General features: G+C 57.7%; 3 protein-coding genes across 3 annotated transcripts; 1 reads left to right on the forward strand and 2 right to left on the reverse strand.

The window, feature by feature from the left end:
• Positions 1-343: 343 nt before the first annotated feature.
• Positions 344-6,753, reverse strand: NCLIV_066610 (putative ulp1 protease family, C-terminal catalytic domain-containing protein; the record flags this gene model as incomplete). Its single annotated transcript, XM_003886212.1, has 5 exons — positions 344-527; positions 1,023-1,498; positions 1,724-1,968; positions 2,157-2,706; positions 3,097-6,753. The coding sequence occupies 5 exons, from the start codon at positions 6,751-6,753 to the stop codon at positions 344-346; spliced, it is 5,112 nt and encodes a 1,703-aa protein (XP_003886261.1).
• Positions 6,754-10,479: 3,726 nt separating this feature from the next.
• On the reverse strand, positions 10,480-11,184 carry NCLIV_066620 (conserved hypothetical protein; the record flags this gene model as incomplete). The annotated part of the gene is made up of 1 exon (XM_003886213.1): positions 10,480-11,184. One exon carries the CDS (start codon positions 11,182-11,184, stop codon positions 10,480-10,482), a length of 705 nt encoding a protein of 234 aa, XP_003886262.1.
• A 1,915-nt stretch (positions 11,185-13,099) lies between these two features.
• NCLIV_066630 (uncharacterized protein) lies at positions 13,100-14,796 on the forward strand (the record flags this gene model as incomplete). The annotated part of the gene is made up of 2 exons (XM_003886214.1): positions 13,100-13,509; positions 14,250-14,796. 2 exons carry the CDS (start codon positions 13,100-13,102, stop codon positions 14,794-14,796), a joined length of 957 nt encoding a protein of 318 aa, XP_003886263.1.
• Between the last annotated feature and the right edge of the window lie 82 nt (positions 14,797-14,878).

Genomic DNA, 14,878 nt, shown 5'->3' on the forward strand with positions numbered 1-14,878 from the left:
TTTTTTGTGCAACGTGTTCAAAGAACCCTTCGCATCAGTTGTCCCTCCTCTTTCTCTCTAGTCCTCTGTTCCTTTCCTTCCCTGTCGTTCGCGTACTTCATCCCTCTACACGGAGATCCTGTTGAAACAGGTTCAACCTCTCAAGACGAATCCATTGCCTCAACTTATCTTTCCTCTGAGCCTTTTCTCGCTCATGCGACACTCTCCCCTCATCTCCACGGTCGAGTTGCTCTTGCATCCACTACTTCATCCCGATCGACGAAACAAACGCCTTCATCCAATTGACTAAACCGCTCCAAGCAATCACATGCCTCAGGTTCTTTTCCGAGTAAAGCAGCGGCGGCTAGCGGCTCGGCCTCAGCCCGCGGCGTCCCAAATTGAAGACAGCGGGGCGGCGTGCAGTCGTTTCGGATTTGCACGGGGGCTCCTCCACCAACAGAGCTCTCAGGTGCTCAGTGTCTCGGGGAGTCTCTTCCCAGTTGGGGTGTTCGCGAATGTACGAAAGCATCTTGAGGAGCTGTTTCCGTCTGCAAAGAGTAGGAAGAGAGACAAATCGGGGCAGTGCCACGCGCACGGACAGCCAAAAGAGCTACAACGGCCAAAGCCAAGAGCCGCCACGCCTGCATGCATAGCTTCGTGTGTGTGGCTAGAGCTCTGCAAATATTCACACCCCTTTCTGGCAGTGTTGCTGCCTGTCAATAAATCTGTTCGTGGATGCCTGTCTATTTTTCCAGCGATGCGACGCTATCTCTATCGACAACACCCATTTCCACATCTATATCTCTGCATGCACACCCCCACCTACATATACATTGATACAGACAGGTGTCTAGAGAGATTTCGAGAGGTTCATATACACATCTATGGAGACAGAGAGATACACAGAGATTTACACAGATTTAAACACATCCATTTACATATTCAGATGTTTACGCAACAGAGAAGCGACGGCCGAGGGTACACGATTTTGTCTCGAAGAACCGACGCAAAAAGAGAATGCTTCGACGCTCCTTCCTTCGTACCTGTGCGTGACATGTCGCTGAGAGAACCAGGGGGTGGACGGCAGTGCGCGTTCGGTTGCTTTTGAAGACTCGAAGGGGACAACTTTGACTCTCGTCAATTCCGCGTTTCCCGTCGTCTCTGCCAGAGCTCGTGGGGCCTCTGAGAGCAGCCTTGCAGTCGCGGCGGAGCCCTCCGGGCCACTGCGGGCGCCTGGCGCAGGCTGAGGTGTAGAGACACCAGAGCGGCGCGTGGCGTGCGGGGGTGGAGGCGCGCAGAAGTGGTGTTTGTTCTCGGCGCAGCAGAGAAGCGCCTGGAAGGCCTCCGGGTGGAGCACCAAGTGGAGCACGAAGGAAATGACAAAGACACCGCAGTCGAACCCATTTTCTTGCTGCGGGATCGCCTTCGGATGCGGCACTGCATCCTTCACCCAGCAGCACGGCCCGGTGCAGTAACTCGAGCCTCGGGGAACGTGTGACCCACACTTGGCCGCAAATTCCTGAACATACCAAAGAGAAACAGGATATGCAAGGGCCTTTGAACGCACACGCAGGCGTCCATGCATACACAGGAGACGTCCCATGAGCCAGTGCAGTGTTTGCCTTGTCGGGGAGTGGCGCAAGGCCGAGAAGGCCCTTCGCGGGGTCTCGCGGCGCCATGTTTTAAGACAGCGAGTGGCGAGCGTTCGCAGCGTGAGAGTTTCTTAGTCGTGGAGAAGGCATACATTCTTCAGAAAGTGTTTAACTTGTTCTCCGCGTCCGCGGTCAAAGACGCGCGAGCGGCGGCAGCCTCGGAGCGAGTCCAAGTGAAGGAGAAGAGCCTTGGCAGCTCCGTCTGGCAGCGGCAGCGTGCACGCACGGTCCTGCTCGACTTTCTCGCGTTTGATCTCGGTTTTCGCCTCCGTCTCGAGCCCGCTCTCCTCGCCAAAAACCCGGCGGAGCCTCTTCAGGGGTCTGCTACCAGGGCTAGCTGCGAGCGAGACACCCCACAAAGACATGAGAAAAGAACAGATGCGCCGAGAAAGAAGCGAAAAGGACGAGCGCTTGAAAGACCCAAATCCACGCGCCGGCTAGAATCTGGATGGGCTTTTTCCTCCCAAAGGAAAAGGCAGCGAAACACCGCCCGCGCACATCTCTCTCTGGCTGCTGGCTGTTTACCAACGGTGGAGGGCGCTTCGCCGTCGACGCGGGCGCCGGAAATTGGCGACCTGAGTGTCTTCTCCAAGGCGATGCCGGTCGCCGCTTCCCCCCTGAGTCTCCTCCTGAGTTGTTGTCTCGGTGAAGCAGGGGCTCCAATCGCGTCTCCGTCCGGCGTTCTGCCCATCGCCTCAGAGGCTCCTGGCCGTCCGGGGTCGGCTAAGGCCCCAGGGCGCCCTGCTGGCCACCCCACACCGGGCCCCGGCCGGACAGTCGCCAGGGCCCGAGATGGAGACAGGGCCTTCGCAGCAGTCGGTCCGCCTTCGCCCTTCACGGGGGGCGGGTTAATCGGCGCAAAGGCGTTCAAAACCACGCCCAGAGACCAGTGCATGTTGTCGTGGTTGATCGGCATGAAGACGACGCGCTTGAGGGGTAAGGCCACGGCCTCGTGTTTCAGCCACCGCGTGTGGTGTTTGTGTGCACCTTCGTGGTCTTCCCCGAACTTTGCCAATGACGGCAAGAAGAACGAGTTGAAAATATAAAACTCCGACCGCTGTCGCGCCGTCATCACCTGGAGAGACACACAAGAGGCTCGAGGAGCTCAGCGAGTCTGACGGACCCACACGGTGGCGCAACGGCCAGGCGAAGGCCGCTTGGAGCGCGAGGCGACACAAAAAGCGGTTCAGGGCCTAGCCGCCTCAGAGGGGTTCTCGAATGCTTCAGACGGAGACCCCGACCCGAAGAGCCGGTCGCCGCAACTTCTGCCTCGGCAAAGAATTTTGGCAACTTCGCCACGGCACAGGCTGCGTAGAGAAAGTTTGGTCGCTGCCGCGCAACACACGCGGTCGCAGAAAGAGAGAGCGCAAAAGTATCGAGTTCGAGGTGGCCGCGGCGGAAAGAAAGCGAGGGAGAGCGGAGAGAATAGCATCACCGTGGCATAAGAACCTGAGGAGCCCCTTACATGCTTTGTGATGAACCGGAGGAAGAAATCGAGGATGGAGTCGTCGATGTCATCGTTCTTCTTGAGGCGGCGTTCGGCGTCTGCACTTAGAAGATCTGGGAATGGCGACTTCTTCTGGATCAGTTCTCGGTTTTCCTCCCGCACTGCCAATCGGGTGCACATGGCGCTTCGCCGGTCTCCTTTCTCCGCTCCCCTGGCGCCGGGCTCCACTGTCTCCTGAGGACCCTCTTTCGCGAGGCTCGCTTCGCCGTCTCCTCCCTCCTGACTTTCGCCGGCTCCTGCCACGGCGGGGTTGAGGAGTTTTTCCTCTGCTCCATCTGTCCCTTTCTCTCCATCTGTCCCTTTCTCTCCGTCAGTCCCTTTCTCTCCATCTGTCCCTTTCTCTCCATCTGTCCCTTTCTCTCCGTCAGTCCCTTTCTCTCCGTCAGTCCCTTTCTCTCCATCTGTCCCTTTCTCTCCGTCAGTCCCTTTCTCTCCGTCAGTCCCTTTCTCTCCGTCAGTCCCTTTCTTCTCGTCCTTTGCTTCCCCATACACGCAGCCTGCGTCAGCGATTTCCACCAGGTCCTCTTCCTCTGTCTCGGCGCCCCTCCGGGTGTCCCCGCAGGTTTCCCCAGTTTCATCCGACACTCCATCTGATTCTTTAGCGCGTTCTTTTCCCTCCGTCGTGTTTGTGTCCTCGCCGACCCCCTGCTGCTCTTCCTTGTCTTTCGCAATCGCCTGGAGTTCCGTCTGACTCGGGACGCAAACGGCTCTCAGGCTGCGGTTGCCTTCACGCGGCAACGCAGCAGCCTCCACCTCGTCCTCCCGCGGGGCGAGACGGCGCGCCGACCCAGGCTTGTCCACGCCGCCTCTCCCGCTGGCGGTGGCGACAGAGCTGATCCGGCTCGCCGCTGCGCTTCTCGCCCCCTCGCCCGGCTCCAGGTGCTGCAGCCTCCACAGACGGATGGCACTCGCCAGGGACTGGGTAAGGCGAAGACGCTTGGAGACGCACGCTGCCGAGCGCAGGAGAGACAACAGAGACAAGGCGAAAGTGGGGTCCTCTTCAGCCCATCGCCGCTCCCGCGTCACTGAGCCTGAGCCGTCGCATCCGGACAGAAAGAGAAGCTGGTCCTTCCTCCTGAACGGAAAACAAGACCGCCCTTCGACTCCCTGCGGCGCACGCAGTCCTTGGCACGCAGCCTCTGACCCGCGTTCTCTCTCCTCCGTTCCCGAATGCGGCGCCTTGGTTGTCATCCTCCCACAGACAGCACCTGTCTCCTCGCAGGCGCCGGGCGTCTCCGCCACGGTGAGCTCTCTCCCGCGAGGCCACTCGCGCCCAAACAGGAGCGGAGACACTGCCTGCAGGAGCGCGTCTTCTCGAAGGGGGATGCTTGCGCTTCGTCCGTCGCCGCCTTCGGAGCATTCGAGGTCCGTTCCAGAGAACCCAAACGAAACGAAATTCGGCGCCAATTCACGCGAGCGACTTCTCGGCGCCGCCCCCTTCGAAGCGAGCGGCTCTCGTCTGGCTGCAACTGTCTCTTCTTCGCGCTTCGCCATCCAGGCCCGCAGAATCCGAAAGAGCTCGCGGGACGCCCCGCGAACGGAGGCTTCAAATCTTTCTCGGCGCAACTTGATCTCTGATTTCCGCCTCTCTCCGATACACTGCAACTCCGTCACGGCTCTACCGACCCCTGGCGCCTTCTCCGCCCTTATGAGAGGCGCCTCTCCCTTGTCTTCTCCCTTTACCCCTCTCTCTTCTTCCCCTTTTTTCTCTCTCTTTTCTTCTCCTTGTTTCTCTCTTTTTTCTTCTCCTTGTTTCTCTCTTTTTTCTTCTCTTTGTTTCTCTCTCTTTCCTTCTCCCCTTTTCTCTCTCTCTTCTTCTCCCTGTTTCTCGCGCGGCACGGGGCGCTCCATCACCATGGGCTCGCTGCAGCGAGACCTGGCGGCGCTGAGAGGCGGTGAAAAGGAGACGCCGAAGACAAGGAGACGGTCGCGCGCAGCTGCTGACGCGCTGTCCGCCGACAAAGCCTGCGCTGTCGGTCGGCGTCGCAGCCACGAGGGCAGGTCTTGGGGACGAGGGCCGAGGACAAGAATCAGGTAGGAGTATGCAGGCGCATCTGTCACTGCCTGCTCACTCCCGGGTGTCTCGTCAAGTCCCGCGCAGTCCCCTCGCCGTTCGGCGCTCTGCTGTCTCTTCCCGCGGCTGCCCACGTGGCGGCGCTCGCCCCGTGAGGCATGGAGTGTCTCCGCAGCGGAGGCTCGCGCGGACGCATCCGCGTTTCCGGCTCCAGCTTCCGAGCACCCTTCCTGTCGAAAAAAGCCGTCACTTCCCGCCGGCTCCGTAGAAACGGAGCCCTTTCGCTCCACCTCCCGCTTTCGATCCAACCGAGCACGCGTTCCGAGGAGCCGCACGCCTGGTCTCAGACGCACAAACGCCATCACGATGTCTTCAGATCCACAACGTCGTTTTGGAGCCGCGCCGCCTTCCTGGTTTGAACACGGCCCTTTGGCTCGGAGGCTCTCTTCCGTTTCGTGCCTGTGTTTGTCGGTCTCCCGGGGCCTTTCCGTCGCGGCCTCGAGATCGTTATTTCTCTCCTGCGCGCGGGAGGAAGGAATTCCTCTGGCTCTGGGGGCTTGCCTTTCACCGTCGCGCGTCTGTGCTTCCCTCGGAGTCGCTTCCCTGCCTTTGTCGAGGATGGTTGGAGACCCCGCAGGGACGCCGGCTTCGGTCGTAGGCGGGTTCGGTCGCGAAGAAGCTGCGGGTGGTTGAGGCAGCACAGAGGTCGCAGTCAACCCGTTGGAGAGAGTCGCAGGATCCACACCAGTACGGAGGGCGTCACTCGGCGTCAAGGTCGGAGCGGCGGGCGACGCCCCGTCGCAGCAGCCAGGCGAAACCAGGCATCGATTCGGAAGCTCTTTGGAGGCCCACGGATGGGTGGGGGTCGTCGCGACTGCACAGAGAGTAGGCGCGAGGGGAAGCGAGACGCGCTCGGGGCTCTCGCGGGACGGATCCCACGATCGACCTTCAGTGACCAGTCTGAGGTTTCCACAGGTTTCCGTAAGGCCCGAGGCCGTAGAGGCGTGCAGGAGGGCCCCTGTCTCCGTCCGCACGCGAGCTGCAAAGACGTGAAGCACGTCGCGCGCCTTCACCTCCGCCAGGACTGTTCGGTGCAAAACGTGGAGACCAGCCAGTGGAGCGGCGCACTGCGCGACAGACGAGGCGACGAGGGCGAGGCCGCTTTCCGAGATTTCCAAGTAGAGGAGGGACGGAGGGAGAGAGGCGGACGCGGAGTTGAGCGGCACGCACAGAGGCGAAGGCGACGAGCTTTGGAGGGGCGACGGCGCAGGAGCCGCAAACATGGATCTCTGAGGAACGGCTGTTCGTGACTGGGTAGGCGGCGTCTGCCGGCGACTGTCTCTAGGAAAGTTGCGAGAAGGGCGATCTGAGCGACAGAAAGCCAACTCCGAACGCGACTCGCCGGAGTCGAGAGCAGCGGGCGAAGCCTCGAGAGGGTCACCGAGGCGAGTCTTTTCGGTGTGTTGAAGCGCGCACGTCGACGCGAAGTTCCGGCAGACGGCGCCATCTTTAACGGCTGCACAGAGGAGAAGGAATTGCTTCTTCGGCTCGGGATTTTGTCGACCTGTGGCTGCCCCAGCCCTCCCGGAATGGCCCTTCATCTCCGACCGCGACTCACGGGCGCCAGCCGCAGACCCTCTTTCTGCTGGATCTTCTTCTCTGTCTGATTTCGCATCGCCGGAAAGAACTGGAAAACCCCGGGGGAGGTTCCGCCCCGCATTGTGCGTTTCGGAGGCGAGAGCCGCGTCGGGATGTGGGGAAAATGCATTCACGGCTCTTGGACAACGCCTCTGGGATTTGTGTGGCGGGCCGTCGGCATCTGACCTGAACATATCCGCAGATGGCGCCTTTCTGCAGTTTCTGGTGGTGGGCCTGCGCGCTCGATATCATCCACGGAGAGAAACGAAGGGCCCTGAGAACGCTGTCCACCGACTGTACGAACAGGGCGTTGCCGCAGGAGACCAGAGAGTGTCGGCAAAGACGAAGAACAAAATAAACCCGTCCGATCGCGCCTCCAAAAGGCGCAGTTCTCGGCTCTGGGGTCGGACGCGGTCCCTCTGGCGCGCTACAGGAAACTGCGAGGAAGAAGAGACTTATCCGCTCAAAGCGGACGGTAAAGAGGGTACGAGCAGTTTCGTGTCGGGGTTTCGCCTCTTGCAACTTGGCAGGGATTCTGGACCTGTTCTGCGCCGCCCCTGCACTTTGAGCGAGACGGCTGTTCAGGAGAGACATGCGCGGCTCTGTGCGTTGTCACCGCCAGAAACGAGCTCGAGGAGTGAGGCGGACGCGTCATGGACGGTCCGCGCCGACTTGAGGCATTCTCTCGTCAGTAGCGAGAGTTGAGGGCGCGGGATGGCGCGGAAACGGAGCGACGACTGTTTCCTCGGGGAGCGGAACAGACGACAAAAGAGGAGCACGAAGAAGAAGCGAAGAAGGAAACTTTGGCGGCATGTGTGTGCGTGTCGGCGGACTAGCAGACCCTCCCGAGAACCCGGAAGCCCCAGAGCTCGACGGGGTGTCGGGAGGGGGAAGGTTGCAGAAGATAGTGGGGGGAGGCGAATCGCTTTGAGGAGAGAGATCGTTAGCTTGTCGAGAGAAGTGGGGGCAAAAGCGGAGGCGGGGAAACGCGCAAGTATCGCATGGTCGTCGTGCTGGGGGAGGCGGTCAGCCGGCCGTGCGAAACGCTGAGCATCGATGTGGCGAACGAGTTGCTCACAGCGAAGGCGGTTAGAAAGGACCGAAGAAACGGAGCAAAGAGACAAGAAACCGCGACGAGAGAACGGCAGTTGGGAAAAAAGGAGTGGACTAAAAGCTTGAAACGCCCGCTGTTTGTCGAGCAGGGCGTGGCAGGCGCGCGTGAGTCTCGCCACGCAAAGAAGCCGAACAAATCGGCTCTTCTTCATTCAAAAGGAAAAGGGAACCCCCGAACCGTTTGCAGAAGAATAGCCATTGAACGGAAGGCTGAGCTCGCGTCAACCGTTGGGAGTGTCTATTGAGGAACAGGAAAGATGGACGGTGTGTCTTCTCCAGCTGGAGTCGAGACTGCGCCGGTTCTACAGGGGCGTTTTACGCGTTACGCAGCATCGATTTGTGTCCGCTCAGGACTGCGCGGGAGGTTCCGAGGAAAGGTCTTCAAGTGGACACATTCAACGGAGCGCGAAAAGCGTGGTCCTCGAACCATCTCGAAAGTTAATGGAAATCTGCAAGCGAATTTCAACGCGGCGAGCAACCAGCCGGCCCACCTGGCACACACGAGAGACGAGCGCTCCAACTTTGTGGAATGCTGAAGAGGGTGTTTTCTCAGTGGTGTCCTTTTCGCTCCAGAATTGCTGAAGAGTGAAGATATGTTCTTCACGTGCATGAAAATCCGCGTTTCGTCATTTGAACGAGGAGTCCGTCTAGACGCAGCGAACACCTCGAACTCGGGACACCGGGCCGATACAGAAGAGTCACCCGCAATAAATCAGGGAAAAGGCGAAATCCTGGGGACTTCCGAAAGTGTTTAAGCGTCTGACTGCTTTGCGACTGCCACTCCTCAGCAAATTCAGTGGAATATGGCATGCGAGAGAGTGGTAAGCGTGCATGGGTGACGGGGAAATCGATGGGGGCACGCGACTGCGGCGTGGCGCAAACGGAGATGGGCGTGGTTTCATCATGCATATTGAAGAGGCAGATATTGTTCGTCGACCTGTCGCGTTTCTCTCGTGTGTGTGTTGAACCGTGATGTGCTTCAATCCTTTTTGAGTTCACTGGTTTCACCTCCGGAGCCCTCCCCCCGAACGACGGAAGCCCTACCATAGTCGACCGCTGGGTCGCCAAGATCCTGAGACGGGAGAGGAGGTACTGCGTTGTTGTCCCTCGTAATACCCTGTTCGCCTCGCAGTACCACTGAAAAAGCAAAGGCTGATACACCCAAATTCGGATTGGGGCCCACCGTTGTGTCCACTGTAGGCGCCTCCGCGTGCGAACACCAAAGTGTCTGAAGCTCAAGTTACAGGGCGCCTACACAGGGCAGCTAGATCCGTCCAGCAACGCGCTTCTGCAACGCAGCAAGTTTCCTCGCCTGGTTCGTGCTGACTGCAAGTGGCAGCTTTGTTTCTGCTCGTATGTTGCAGGATGTGCACTTTGGGGGGGAAGGTACGCTGGACGTGGGCTTGCCACGAATCGGCCGAGGGGTGAAAAACAAGCTGATGCTGCACAGCTGCAGCGATTTGCGCAACTCGCGATAGGCCACAGACCTCGCTGTTTCATCGATCAGAGGTTGGTAGACTACTGCAGATAAATGCGCGGTCGTAACGCCTACAGCCGAAACGAAAACATTCGATGGGCACGTGCTGCGTACGGGCTACCGCCGTTCTGGGGATGCGACCGAATCGTGGAGCTCTCTCTTTGTTCTTCAGATCTTTTGCATACGTGTACAGCGTTCCAGAAACCCTGCAACTATGGTTAGGGCGAATCGCTTCTTCGACAAGCACGCATTTTTCCCTACGAATGAAAAAATCGGTACGGCGACAGCTTTTTCCAGATCATGGTGAGGCCGCCATGTGAGCGTCTACGCCGCAGGAGCATATATAGTTTCATTGACATGCGCATTCGGACACGAAAATGCCCAAACTGAGAGACGCTGCGTGGACCGGGATGGTAGGTGAACACCTTCGACAAAACGTGCACACGAGTGAGTACAGAAACGTGGGGAATCGCAGCTGATGCGGAGAGGAAAAGTCTGTTAGAAGGCAAGGGGCGAATGTCTTGCTTGCTCAGGCACAGGCTGCGAGGTCAGGGGGAAGCCATCCTTGAGTCCACTTTAAACACTTGAGTCTTTGCACATTTCGACTGCATGGGCCACCGTATGCAGTAGCCACTGTTTCGGCTGACGCGCCTCATTCTCGAGGGAAATCGACTGAACTTTCTGGCATTTTCCCATCAATGTGTGGCAGACCGTTGGCCACCGTAGACACGCGTGTCGGTTCGAAACGGTTGCTTGTCTAGAACTTCCCGGTATGTCCTTTTACATGCGTAAGCAGCAACGCGCCAGTCCGCATGTGTTTCTGCGAAAGGCTTCCGTCATCTCTACAAAGTTTTTTAGGTCGTGGAACTCTTCGACGTCAATGCGAAAACGGCAGCGTGGTCCGGAGCGCAGGAGGGCCGATGGTCACAGCAAGCGACTTGCCGACCTGCGGTCTTTCGTCCGGTGGTTCACGGGTCACATCAGCCAAATCGAGAAGATTTTTAGGGCTGGAGGAGTTGGGAGACCTGACAGGAACTGTTCCTGTTTCACGGTTCACGTATAACGGATGCGAGATTGATGAGCGGCGCGCTTAAACGTTCTAGTACCACATAGTTAACAGTTCCGGATACTCTAAGACAGCAACGAGAACCCGACCGACGCTTCCAATCACATGCCACAGCGTGTGATATATGACATGGTGGCGAAACACTTTGGTGCGCATTCCAAGAAGCTTGAACACACAACAAGCAAGGGTCAACCCCAGGCCAATTGCGCCAATGCTGATCGCTTTCCGGAACCATAAGGGGATGTTGTAGAAAATCTGTAGACCCAACATGGCGCTGGCGAAATACCGGTCGGCCATATGGACCCCACAGATCCACAGGTTATCCCGCATTCCTGCAAAGGTGTAATCTGCGTTGAATGAAAAGATAGCCGTCAGGATCCACAGCCACGCTTCCCACGTGCACACGGGAAATAACGCAAGAGCAGGTAACAGGTACAGAGCCGAAGACAATGCGATCGTGCGCGACCGCCGACGTCCCCATTTATACTCACGACAATGCAGGTAGAAAGCAGAGATCAGCCTGAGTCGTCGCCTAACTCTCTCTGCGAAGCTTTTCTTCTCGCGAGGTGGATCTGTCTCTACACAGGGCCCAGACGTGTTCGTGGCCTCGTGGGATTCATCACTAGCGACACAGCAACGCGTCGCACGTGGTGTAACTGAGCTTCCATCAGACGCGCTGTGTTCGCCCTTCTCTCTGTTGCTCCTTCGAGCAGATGGGGACGTCGAGTGCTTCTCCATGTGGATAGGTAGAGAAAACGAACACCAGAACTTGGGGTAACCTACCCTGTATCTGCGCCCTGAGCATGAGACAACCCGTTTCGTGAAGGCACGCGTGGAACAGATGTGACAGTTCTCCAACGCAATTCGGGGGCAAGATCTCCAGAACCGTAAAAGATGGTAAGAGCAGAGACGAAACAATTGCGGCAAAACGCGTCATGTGTCATTGGACGCTAGGGCACCCCCCCCCCCCCAAGTGGACAGGAATACTCTCCACAGGAAGCCGTCCACGACGATATTTTGCAAGTCGAGATGGATTGCATCAACACAGAAAATCTACGGAAGGCGCACGAACATCCCGCCGCCTTGAGGCCAGGCGACAGGAACTTCCTGGCCCCTCGAAACGAAGCCGAGTTCAACAAAGGAGGGCCCTTGGTTTACACTCATGTGTCAGGACGGGACCTGGAACCCTCAGTCCCAGTGCACGCTTTGCCGTCCACCTAAGCATGCCGCCATTCATTTTCTGATTCCTGAGGCATTTCCTCACCCCGTGTTGGCACTTTCAAACAACGGACGAACACTGCCACGCAGATTGCCACACTGCGTTTTTGATGTGGGCGCCGCGTAGCTGCTCGGGGAATCAGTGCCGGCGTAACAGAGCGGTACGCGTAGGAAATGAACGTCACGTGCTGCCTCGGAAGAACAACTAAACAGCCGGTGAGCTACAACCAGAAAAACACAGGCGTGTTACGGCACGCATCTTCGGAAGAAAAATATCATCCCGGCCACCTGCACATCAATTGGGGGGGGGGCGGGGGGGCTCACGTTTTTTCGCGTCTTCGCCGGAAGCCTCTACCAATATATCGACGTCACGCACACTGCACGACAAGAAACCCGGAAACTTGGGCGGATTCGTTTCAAAATGCAGTTCACAGAGGCAGAGTTCACACGACCAGGATGCGATTCATGTTTGCCACGCGACGGCTGCACGCGAGCAGTTCGCTGGCAGGGACAATTTTAGCCAAAAATCTGAGCTCGCGCTCCTTGGACGGTTGTCCCCCTCGACACGGATTTCGCCCAATGTTGTTCCCAAACGTTCTGCATAGCGGTCGCCAACCACAGTGTTGAACACACACATGCAGCGTGCACAACGCGTTAATCCCTCCCGGCCGTTGCTGGCAACCACTGTAACTGTTGTGAACTCGGGTGAAAGCACAACGAACGGCGCAGGCTGAAGCCGAACCGTCAAGATGGGCGAGGCGAAGCGAATTGTCCTCCTCTCCCTCACTCTCGCCTGTCAAAAGCGTCCAGCACGCGCCGGCACTGCGCAGTCTCTCTGCACATCGATGAACCCACCCGCCTCTGGTCTTGGCGATTTTTTTTGGCAATCGTTTGGCGGTTTGCAGGATACGCGCGGACGTTCGGCGAAAACGCCCCAGAAAAGGAAGCGAGGATGCGCGTTTGTTTGCAGGTTCGCATAAGCGTGCGCCAAGTTGAGCCTCCCCTTTTCCCGCACAAAGCGTGTTGCCACTGAGGGAGACGGGAGACGTAGCCGTGTCACCGGCTTAGCGCACGACCGGTCTTGCACATGCGGATTCCTCGCCTCGTTCCACACACGCGACTGCTTCCCCGAGCTAGGAGCTCAGATTTGCGCGCCTTACCCCAGGCTGCGACGCGCAACTCGCAACTGGTGGCGACGGTGAGTATCACGGCTCCTGGAAGGAGTTCCGCGCGCCTCGTGGCGTCGACGCGGGTCCGTATAGTTCCGACTTTTTGACGCAGACAGCTTTCCTTCCGACGATTGCCGGAGTTTCAAATGAAACTGAGCCTCTCTCTTTGATTAATTCGCAGCGAATTCCAGGTTTTTCACGGTGTGCAAATTGCTTCTCGATTTCGTTCCCTAACTTTTTCGTGACCCGTCGGGAGACCCGGGAAGATGATGAGGTCATTCAAGTCCATTCTTGTACCCCTGTCGGCGGTTGTCGCAACGGCCGAACTCGGGTTTCTACCTAATTCTCATGTTTACGTCGTGGGTGCCGAGACAAACGACGTGGCACTCAGTCTTCCGGAAGACGTGCAGGAGAACCCGGAGGGACACAGCGAGAGCTCGCAAGAAGTTGACGTCTTCGGGGAGGGATGGAACAAGTTTGAGGGTCCGGGGTTCGGAGAATTCCCAAGCGTTGACTTCCGACACCTGTATGCACAAGTTCAGGAGATGATGCGGGCGTTTTCGGGTCTAGGCGTGGAGCCTTTTGGCCGGCCTTTTTTCGGGGAGTCTCCCGGTTCTCCCGCCTTCCCCCGGCTGAGAATTGCGAAACCCAAAACCTCGCTCAAGCGAGTTGGCGCGTAAGAAACGGAGAGACGAGGCGCTGAAAAAAAATGTCGACACTTTCCCCATACACAGGCCTTCCATCCGTGTCCACTCAGTTACCGTGTCGCTCTTGGGCAGAAAAACCGAGTACAGATTCCGTAAAGCACACAACAACGAAATGGATGCTCTGTTGGAAGAGACAACTGTGGCACAGTACCCCCGCCCAGGGGACTCGTGGGTAGAGAATGTCCTTTGTCGTGAAACAGTCACCGTTTCGAACGGATGGGTTACTTTTGCCTTCTCACGGCAAGTTCCGTTTCTCGAGACGCTGCGCTTCACGTGCAAGAAACGGTACGCAGGAAACCAGTCCAGAGCCAGGTGTGGAGATCTGTTTCTAGGCAGTGCGGCGCCTTCGGAGCCTCCTTCTGGTTTCCGCTGTAGTGTAGCTCCACAAGGCCTCTTCTCACATGGAGAAGACAGCTTCCATGTGGCACGGAAAGGCGCTCCTCCCGAGGCTGAAAAAACGTGTTTCCCTCTGAGCTAAAAACCATGTACGGTCGCCTGCTTCAACGAGAAGTCACTGCTTGACAGATACACGTGTTTCCTTTCTTTTGACGCGCTGCTGTTGTCCCGTGCGTCTTGAACAGTCAATTTGCTTTTCGGCGACGGTCGGGTTGTGCACAGTTGTTGCTGGTCTGTGCAACGCTCAGGTCGGCTGTAGTTTAATTCCATTTCTTCTTTGGTGTGTTCTGGATGTGCGTGTCCATTACGTCAGGTGCCGTTACGTCATTTCCTGGATGCAGGGCGTGACGGCGAACAACGTGCGCGTGGTGTTGCACTTGCAGAGTCGTCAGGTTGAGGTTCAGTATCGCGCATGCACTCGCCATGATGAGAAGACCGAGCACGGGGAGAGTCACAGCGAGTCGAGAGAGCAGTCCTCTCAGTCCGTGTCTGTGGACCCTGAGTGCATTATGACCCGCGAGGTTGTCGCACAGAAACTAGCTGGGTGGGCGGACAACGGAGAGAGTGTACCGCCAGGCTCTCCGAAAAAGCTGCTCATTACATTCCCTTCTCCCGAACACATCAACCAGCTGATCAAGGAAGGGCACGTTCCAGAGGGGGCTCTGGAAAAAGTCAAGGGGGGAGATTTTTCGGATTTCACACCGACACAGATGTGTCTGCTTTCCGGCAGAACTCCTCACGAGTGTGCGCTGGCGGAGGGCCAGCAAGTCGAGCTCGAGGAAACGCCTCTTCCCTCGAGCCCGAGCACTCCCGATAGTGTCGACCTTCCTCGTTTCTCGAACCATAACGGAGAAATATAAGCGCCACGTGTAGCGATTCTGGCGCTGTGCTAGGGGGAAGTGGAAGCCAATTGCTTCGTTTCGCCTCCGCAAGACATGCGTG

This window comes from Neospora caninum, chromosome XII (assembly GCF_000208865.1).
Source record: "Neospora caninum Liverpool complete genome, chromosome XII".
Lineage (NCBI taxonomy): Eukaryota > Apicomplexa > Conoidasida > Eucoccidiorida > Sarcocystidae > Neospora > Neospora caninum.